Below are 10,008 nucleotides of genomic sequence, written 5' to 3' on the forward strand. Positions count from 1 at the left end.
GTCAGCGTCGCTCCTTCACCCTGACGTTCTTTCCGGGGGAGGGGGGGAAACGCCGATTTATGTTTTCGCATCCACCTGAATAATGTGTAGTTGCGCCACTGCTGTTGACCACTGCGTTGCGGCAATTATGTGAACATTTTGGTTGTACTAAGTTGACTGCAGGTGTGCAACATTAAAACTAGCATCTTGTCAGAGACCGCAAGACCAATGAAGATCCTCAAGTGTTCGTTCATTGGATCCAGAAGGTCGACATGTCGACCCAGTGGCTGAGGTTTGTTTGGTTTTCATTGCTTATGAACGAGTCACTATAATACCAGATTCCGTGTTTGACTCTAGCTGGGCTAACCTGAATCTGACAGGTCAATCATTTTGTCCTAAACTGTACATGAATGCATTTAATCTGCCACCTTCACTGTTTTCTGTCAGCAGACCCCACTGCCTTGCTAAAGTGTACACCTCCCCCGAAACGTCTTCATTATTCAACCACAAACTTGAATCTATTTTTGTTTTAGGGGGTTTATGTGACAAACCAACACAAAGTGATAGTTCTCCTTAAAACTGTGTTTTCCACGTAGGGCAGACAGATAAAGGTTGGTCCCTCCCCTTCAGATAACTGTATTTTATTTATCATTTAATTTATTAGTTATTTTATTTTCTAATTAAACTTCAAATATATATATATATTTTAAATTAAAAATGCATTTAATTTTGTGGTTGTTATGCCCTGTGCAAGTTTTATTCTCACATGTTGAGATGGACTGGTAATCCGGCTCTGCATCACATGTCAAACGCATGGCCCAGGGCCAAATCTGGCCCTGCATAGCTTTTTATGTGGCCCTCTAGACTCTAAAGGGATGCAGAAATAGAACAGTCAAGATAACAGTGTGCTTAAATATTATTTTATCATTCAAATCACAGCAGTTTTTATCTGCCAAAATACATCAATCAGTCGCTTCACTTTTTTTGAAAATTATCATGGAAATTCACATAGTCAATAAATCCCTGCACATTTTTTTGCGCTAATATGTATTTGTACTTTTTATTTCCACTTGCAGTCCTATGAGTAACAAGTAAGAAAAAGTAGCATTTCCCCATCATACATAAGTGCAAATATTTCTAAAGTTAGTACCACAAACACTTTGATTTTTATTGTAAAACCTCCCAAAAAAATCGCAAAATTGTGAATAATATTGAATAAATAATATATTAAATAATATAATTTCATTTTAAGAATTTATATTTAAACAGTTCGTTAACGGGTTTTAGCAATACCACTGGCCCTTTTAAAAACATTCATGATCTTGATTTGCCACAAAATCAAATTGAGTTTGACATAATTTGCTCTACATCGATAGGATGAAAATACAAATGATAAACCCCAAAACGACCAATTATTTTATTTATGCAGAGAGACTGTGAACCACTGTTCCATCAAATATCACTTTATTGAAGTTAATCCGACATGATGAAGGAGAGCTTTAAGTTTTTACAGGTTTTGCAGCAGGAAGGGGCTTTGACAGGATCGTAAACGTTCTTTATGTGTTGCTGTCGGCCGGATCTGATGAAGACGTGCTGCTTCCTTTCAGCTGCTGCCTCAATGCCGCGATGTGAGCCGGACCGATACGGCAGCAGCCACCTGGAGCGCATAGAGACGGAGCTCAGAGGAGACGCTGTGAAATGGCACGTGGGAAAGCGACGGACCTCACCTAACAGAGCAGCTCCCTGCTTCAGCCAGGCGCCGCTCAGCTCAGGCGTCCATCCTGCCGTCTGCTCTGACCTTTGCCATCTTTGTACGAAAAGGAAACCCAGACGGGTTTGGTGAGAACGGAAGCTTCGAGCGACAGAAAAGCAGAACCGCCACCAGCAGCAGCAGCAGCAGCAGCAGCAGACTCTCTCACCCCTGTTTGGTGTCCCAGTCCTCCCCGCTGTTTGGGTACACCACCCAGCTCACGCCGGGGCCCAGGGCCGCCCTGGCCGAGTCCAGCAGTGGCTCCACCACAGCCGGACGGCAGCAGTTGACTCCCACAGCGAGCAGCTGGGGCGACCTGCAGGCCAGCCGAACGGCGTCCGCGAACGGGCTGCCGTCTGAAATGTGCTTCTCGTCCTGAAGATGTTTTGGTGAGATAAAAAATCAAAACATGGAGGTGTTTTTGGGGGATTTAAAGTTACATCAAGTCGAGTTTATTTGTGTGGCACATTTCAGCAGCAAGAGAGTTCAAAGTCTTGCTATAAAAATATAATGCAGTAAAATAATTATGAAACAAACAGTGAATATTATATTTTGCCAGTGTTGCAGTGATACAGAAGAGGATTAGGTCAGCTAAAAAAAACAAAAAAAAAAACATGACTTTTAGCTCATAATTCTGACTTTATTCTGATGTTTGTTTTTCTCAGAATCAGAATTGTTCAAATTGTTTACATTCCACCAGGAATTCTGACATCAAAGACATAATTCTGAGTAAAAAACTCAGGAGTATTCTTTTTTTTTGTATTGGCCTCTACCCTTTTTCATACAGTAACTATGAATCAAATGCAGCACTTAATTACATTTCAGCAGTTTTGCAGTTTTTGTTCCGGGTTTGTGGAGCATAGAAGCTGAATGCTGCTTCTCCATGTTTTGGTTTTGGTTCTGAAGATGCAGAGCCAGAACCAGAAGACCTGGGAGGTCTGGAAGATTGATACAACAACAACAGATCTTTAAAGTTCAGTGATTTATAAACTACCAGTAGTATTTTAAAGTCTATTCTCTGAGCTACAGGGAGACAGTGTAAAGACTTTAGAACTGGAGTGATGTGTTTTAGCTAACAGGTTTTAGTCAGAACACCAGCAGCAGCGTTCTGGATCAGCCACAAGAAGATGATTTTTTTTTTTTTTTTTGTAAGACCTGTGAAGACACTGTAGCAGTAATCGATGCGACTAAAGATAAAAACATGGCTGAGTTTCTCTACATCTTGCCGAGACATCCGTCCTCTAATCCTGGAAATGTTCTCCAGGCCGACTTTGTAACCGTCTTTATGCGATAAGGTCCGAGTCTTATCACTACACCCAGCAGATTTCGTACCTGGTCACCGGTTTCTACCTGTAACACCTGAAGCGGTGAAAGTCAACAGACTGCGGTCGCCAGCGGTTACCTTACAGGAGAACGACAGCCAGGCGTTGCAGTCCGGGAACTCCCTCAGCAGCTCCACCACGGCCTGGGCCTCTTTGATGCTCGGGATGGTCTCAAAAGCAACGAGGTCGGCCCCCGCTGCTGCCAAGCACTCCACCTGCGCCTTGTGCCACAGCTTGAGCTCCTGAACGGAGAACAGGTTAACTGATAGTACGTAAATATCAGTGTTCAATGATATGCTGGGTTGACGTTTTGACGTTCTGACAACACAAATACTGCTCTGTAAGAACATTTGAAATGGGATTCCCTAAGAAGCTGGTTATTAAGAGAAGAATAATTTATTTCATTAAGCTGCAGATATTTAATCATATCTTTGAATTTATTTATATTTATTGATTCTTTTATGGAACAACATTTCCGATAATACTTTTTTTGTTGTTTTTTAAAAACACTATTTGGAACTTATTGAGCTGATGATGAATTAAAATTCTTAACGTGTAAAAACAAAAAAAAATTCACAATGAATGATAATTTATATGATAAATGCCCACTCCAAAAGATGGAGCTAAATATAAAATAAAATTCAAAAATTCTAAAAACTAAATGTCCTTCCAGCAGGAAAACGACCCAAAACATACAGACAGAGAAGTTTCATGGAGCATATTAATGGAATAGAGTCAAAGTTCAGAACTAAATCTTGATCTGGTTTGTAAGAAATATCAGGTAAAAATCTTTACCCCTAGATGTGCAAACTTAATACACACACAACCCCTCAACCCCCCCCCCCCCCAAAAAAAAAAAAAAAACAAACAAACAAGAAAACAAACAAAAGCGTGCAACTGTAATTGAAACGAAAATAGTTTCCACAAACATATGATTCAAGGGGACAAATACAAAAACACACCACACTTTTCAGATTTTCATTTGCAAAAATGTTTCAAAACGTTCCACTTCATTATTAAGTCGATCACATAAAACGTCATTAAGCTTCATAGAGGAAGTAATGCTTAGTAGTATGTTTTTCTTTTTTTTTTCTTTTTTTAAATCTTACATCCCGTGACATGTACAGGAACTCTGTCGGTATGCGGCCAGGAGCCACTCACTTCCACGCTCATCCTCTGCGCGTACGCCCCGCTGTACTCCGATCCATCATGGAGGAAGGCTCCGTACGGCCCAACGGAGCCCGCCACCAGCAGACTTCTGTCCCCTGGCGGAAAAATACCGACACAGCGTCAAAGCGTACGAATAAACTCGGCTCACGTTGACTTTTTTTCCGAACAGGGTGCGGTTTGTTACCAGAGGGGAAAGTCTCCACCGTCTCTTTGGCCAGATGAACTCCGGACATCAGCAGCTCTCTGGCCTCATCACAGCTCACGCCCAGGTGGCTGATGAATCCCTGGATGCTCGCCTGGTATGTTGCAGTCGTGATGACGTCAGCGCCGCTGAGGAGAAACCTGTTGGCGTTTGGTAGCTTTCATTAAGAAATGTGACCACTCAGCTGGAGTTCAGTAATTTGTCATTTTGAGATTAAGAGGATGGATTATTTAATCTAATTTAACATATCAAACACTGAAGTGTGTTCTTTAAAGGGGCAGTGTCATGTAAAATCTACCTTTTTGAGCTTTCTATCATGCTATAATGTTATTCCCTCATCGAAGATGTACAAGGAGTGTTGCCTTGATTCTTTCATGCATGTTTGAGAAATCCTTTAATCTCCACAGCAACCGTTAAATTGTGGAAAACGCCTGGGTGGACCTAGCCCCGCCTTCTAGGACGAAACTCCTCCTCAGGCAGCTGCAGTTTCCAAGTATCCGCCTCACAGAGCTGCTCTCTCCCCCCCAACACCTACACTCTGCTCCTTCAGACTAGTCAGCAGCAATCAGCAAACACCTGGTGGAACTACACATCTGCTAGCATCATTATACAAGCTACTGCTCAGAGAAGCACCAGTAAAAACGTTATTAAAGGGTTAACAGAGGAGTCATGTTGTGATGACTTCCTGAGCAACAGGGGCCCGATTTAAATGCGTTAAATTACAAAGTACAATTTCTTTTCATTTATTTTTCATACATGTAGCATTCATTTAACAACTGAAGTTAATATAATGTATGATTGTACTATAAAATGGCACTATGTGCCTGGAAATTGTGTAATACTGCCCCTTTAAATGATTACATTGATTCACAACTCCTGTATTCTCTAGTGGAGAAGGAAAAGCAGCGACTAATTTACAATTAGTTAATTAATTTGGCCCGTTAGGCAGTTCTCCAGTTTTCCATGAACCTACCTGTAATGAGTCTCCTTTATTGCCTGGGGGTTCGTGTGCAAAAGCCTGGCGCTCCATAAAGGATCCCCCTAAAGAAAAAAAGAAAAAAAGTTTCAATTCAGCTTTCAAAAATACAGCTGTGTTGGGCTGACCTGTTTTCACCAAGATTTACAACATCCAAAGTTACATCTTGTGATACATTTCAAAAATAATTTTAGTGTTAAAACAAGGATTGAAAATTGTGCTAATTATTTATCACAGCTCAATTTCAAGTTTGGCTTCTGTGACAGCAACTGTTTTCATACAAAATTAGGCATTATTAATTATGTGTTGACTGTCTGATTGAATTTTAAAGGCTACGGTTATCATTGTTTTTCCTGTTGCTGTTGAAGAAAAGCACCCCCACAGTATGATACTGCCTCCACCATGTTTCTCTCTTGGGAGGATCTATAGCTGATATAGTTTTACATTATATAACGCTCAGAATTTAGGCCTAAAAGATGACTCTTGTTCAGATTTTATTAGTAAAAATAATAAAAGAAATTATGCACAACTTTATTCTTACAAATAAAACATATTAAAGTTTTATTTTTAGATGAAAAACAGAAAAGTTCAAGAGATATAGCAAGGTATTCTACGTACCAATAGGTAAACAATAATCAATTAGCGTATCTGGGGCATAATTTTTAAAAAAAATCAAAATCCAAAATGGCGCCATCTAGTGGATGCAACACGTTAGGGTAACCCTCCAGCAGACGAATGAAGGGCCAAATCATGTCCTGATAACACTTAGAAATATTAAGCTGATTTTAAATAACTACACAAAAGACCGTAGATGAATGGAAGAGAGTTGCACAAAACAAACGTTGCAAATGTGTGATCAGCTACAGAAAGATGTGTAAGAAACATAATGAATTAATTAATGAAGTTTCCAAGTTGGCCCCTTAGGCCAACTTGGAAAAATCTTCAGGTTCATACATTTATTCATACATTTATGAATTGAAACAACTTAGCTTGTAGTATGAACATTTAAAGTTCTCGTGAAATCGATGTCAACACCGTAATGTTTATAACTGCTCACTGGTTGAACTTGGACTCAAGAAAAGCAGGTCTCTATTTATTTGGTTTCTGGTTCACCTGAAGTTCAGCTCCACGCGCCTCTAGTTCAGTTGCAAGTCCACCATCTAAGATCAGGGGACCATCACTGAGTATCATCCGTTTTATACACGCAGATGAAGCCATGGTAGACGCTATAAGTGCGAGGGAATTGCACAAAACATTTGGTTCAAATAAGTCATTATTCTATAAGAAACATGAGAGCGAAATTAGTAGGAGAAGAGGAGGTTTAAAGTTCTTACTGTGTTGTTTTTCCGGGTAAACGGTCAACTGATGCGTTCATGATGATCGGAATATTTTTGAAAATAGCAGGAACCGACCATATTTAAATTCACCACTAGATGGCGTGTGAGACAATAATTTCAACGAGTCAGCGCGATACAGTGGAAATTTAGTGCACAGATGAAAATGCTTAGAAAAAAAGAAACTGGTTAAGGCTTGGAATATATGGTAATAATTAGGGGGTTCTTATTATACCTAAAAGTTTGGGACCACTGAAATGACAAAAACCAAAATAAGTTGGTTTTAAAGAAATGGCATTCGTCAACAATGTACCATGAATGCATCTCGAGTTTGAACTGCAGTTACTATAGCAACGAAGTATAGCCTATGATAGGTAACGTTTGGCAAAACCGACAGTCTGCCGTATCGAGCCATATAGAATAAATTACCGTCTTCAAATGGTGAGTTAACACATTTAACTTTTGAAACACTAAAGTTAAAACTCCACGTAACCTAGTGCTTTGCTTAGAACGTGAACGAACTAGATAGTCATTTGTTTGCTAACTTTAGCTTAGCAACATGAGCATAGCAAGGGCTAGCAGACTTCCAATGTGAAGCTCACGTTCAGGATGTGTATTAGTACTAGCAGTTAAAGCTGCCCAAATAACTAATACCTGCACTTTTCTTTGAAACTAAATGCGTCCAATATATCAAGATTTCTATTGTATTGACCATTAAATGCTGTAACTGTTAGCTAAAGCTACGGCTAAACTATTCTTAATGCTTATCAAATGTTTATTTGTTACATTTATGTTAAATTATAGTTTAGATATTGATGTAAAATCTTCAAAGAACGTCTTGAAATGGTCCATTAATTGTGGATATCTCGACTTTCATTATCAGTGGTAATACAGCACTCAGTAAGAAAACACAAAAAGTGGTTTTCTCTTCCATCAGTCAAAATAGGTTTGGTGAATATGACGTAATGTCCAGGGTAATGATACATGGTGGAAATAGTAAAAAAAAAAAAAAAAAAGGTTTATGACAAAGTTCAGACTGCTGCTACCTGAGAATGTTGGAACTTTATTAGTGAAGAATATTTTTCTTGTCAGGAAAGACGGATAATTCAATTCAATTTGAAAATACTTTATCTATTCAAAAAGGAAACTAAATTCTGTCGTAACTCATCTCATACAAGTACCTTCAGAGAGTTTCCACTAGCAGTCAGTCTTGCAATGAATGTGAAGAAGCCTCTGACTGAAGACTGTTGCTGTATGACAGTCTCCTGACTGTCATGGCATGCTAAGAGCTTTATAATATTTATTATGTAAGCTTTTGCAATGCTAATCAGCTGCTCCCAGTTGTAAAAAATAATACATTTTTGCCTTGGTTACATATTATAACATCTCTTCAAAAGTTATTTTTAAAAAAATGTAAGAGCAAAAAATTCTTCCAACTGCACAGGTTTCAAAACCAGATTAAATAATTATCCAAACATGCAATGTCTCAGCCAAAGACAATAAACAGAACAAGTCAGAAATAACATAACAGAGCAGCTAAAACTTGCTGCTTTTGTCAGCGGTGCAATTCTAGAATAATACGACTTGGTGCAAAGTACTACTTTTGCTATTTTTCGTAGTTCGTTGCGACTATACAATACAGGTCACATATATTTGCATTAATACCAATTCATCAGAGCACTCTAGTAGCTGGACATGCAACCACTCTTCTCTTTGTTAGCTATTAGCTAGCTAACAAAGATGGCTAATTAATAGCTAGCTTTTTTATTTAGCTTTGTTAACTATTACATGGTTAACAAAGAGATTGCCAGATGCCAAACAGCTCACACATCTAAGGCAAAAGTCTTAAGTGAGCGGCGCCTACTGTTGAGACAAGGATGTTCAAGGTCAACGTAGTTATAGACCATCATTGTTTGGTTGTTTTTAGGTCAGATTTAGTTTTTCAGAATGACTAATTCCAATCACATTAAACAATTCCAGGTTTTGACTCTAGTTGTTTACAGGAGACAGTCAGAAAACTTTCCCCCCACAGTTTCAAACAAGCCCAACTGCACAGGATCTGGTTTTGAATTTTTTATTATGGGAAATCCGCCTCCTGTGATCCAATACAGGGATTATAATTCTTGATGCAAGTTGTGACACGAAACGTGGATTTATCATTTAATCTGCTATAGAAAGTGAGTACGGATATTTTTGTCACAATTGAAAAAGCTTAGATTTGTTTCTTTGTCACATCAAAGAAACAACACATTTTTACTTGAGGGCAATGCAAACACGTCATCAGCGCTACCATAATGCATTGGAGCTAGTTCTGGTCATGCAAGGCTAATAAAAACCAGGTGTTGACTTTGTTACGTTATCTAACCCAAATAGGTCTTTCATAATCAAGACACATGCATGATGTAGAATAAACATTAGTGTATGAAAGTAGATTTTTGTTCACCCCAAGTCCTTGTGTCGTTTTTAACACATATCTAAATTATGTAGACTTCTTTTCAGGAGGACCGGTATGCTTTTCTCACAGAGTGGCATGATCCCACTGCCTCCCTGCTGCGGCGCTACCAGCTGTTCTTCTACCCTAAAGACAACTCTGTAGAAATGGTACCACTTCATTTTTTTTTAAATTCTCCACGCTTTTTGTAAATGTCTCTAGAAAAAAAAGACAGAAAGGAAAAAAAAACTACTAACATGTTTCTTTTTTTTTTTTTTTTCAGTTTGACCTAAAGTATCAAAGGATGTTTTTGAGAAGGACCAAATATGAGGACCTCCATCTGGAGGACCTGTTTTTGGGGAATCGGGTGACCGTGTTCTCACGGCAGCTGAAACTGATAGATTATGGAGATCAGTTCACAGCAAACAAACTCGGCAGCAAAATAGAAAAGTACGCTTGGTTAGGCCGTGCAATAAATCTCTCTTATCCGCTTTAGTAACTGTACACACTGTACCTCACAGCAATCAACCCCATTGTATGCAGGGTAATGATCTTACAATAATCCATGACATGTAATTTGTTAACTAAACAATATATGCATCTTTAAATGGAACCCTGCCTTTGGTATCAAAGATTGATGCAAGCATTTTTTTTATTAACTTTTATACTTCTGACATGACTTTAAGAGCAAACTTTAATACATTTATCTTTAGCAAAACTCTTTCACATTTTGTCACCTTATTTCCACAAACTGTTGAATAGAATTACAGTTGTGGTCAAAAGTGTACATACACTTGTAAAAAATCATAATGTTATGGCTGTCTTGAGTCTTCAATAAGTTCTA

The 10,008-nt window shown here is 38.7% G+C and overlaps 1 protein-coding gene across 3 annotated transcripts in view; it reads left to right on the plus strand.

The window, feature by feature from the left end:
- Positions 1-2,095: 2,095 nt before the first annotated feature.
- The window catches only part of nme7 (NME/NM23 family member 7), a 32,193-nt gene continuing 24,280 nt past the window's right edge, over positions 2,096-10,008 (plus strand). Inside the window, exons 1-4 of one of the 3 annotated variants that reach the window (XM_015057234.1) lie at positions 2,096-2,118; positions 4,391-4,520; positions 9,221-9,334; positions 9,448-9,614. In XM_015057234.1, coding sequence (XP_014912720.1) covers positions 2,111-2,118; positions 4,391-4,520; positions 9,221-9,334; positions 9,448-9,614 — 419 coding nt within the window. In that variant the 5' untranslated portion in view covers positions 2,096-2,110. Of the gene's footprint in view, positions 2,119-4,390; positions 4,521-6,973; positions 7,175-9,220; positions 9,335-9,447; positions 9,615-10,008 lie in introns of those variants that run through there. The other 2 variants (XM_015057232.1, XM_015057233.1) reach the window with 2 other exon arrangements.

Source organism: Poecilia latipinna, unplaced genomic scaffold (genome assembly GCF_001443285.1).
Source record: "Poecilia latipinna isolate Pla-1442-1.1 unplaced genomic scaffold, P_latipinna-1.0 Scaffold1446, whole genome shotgun sequence".
Classification (NCBI taxonomy): Eukaryota; Metazoa; Chordata; class Actinopteri; order Cyprinodontiformes; family Poeciliidae; genus Poecilia; species Poecilia latipinna.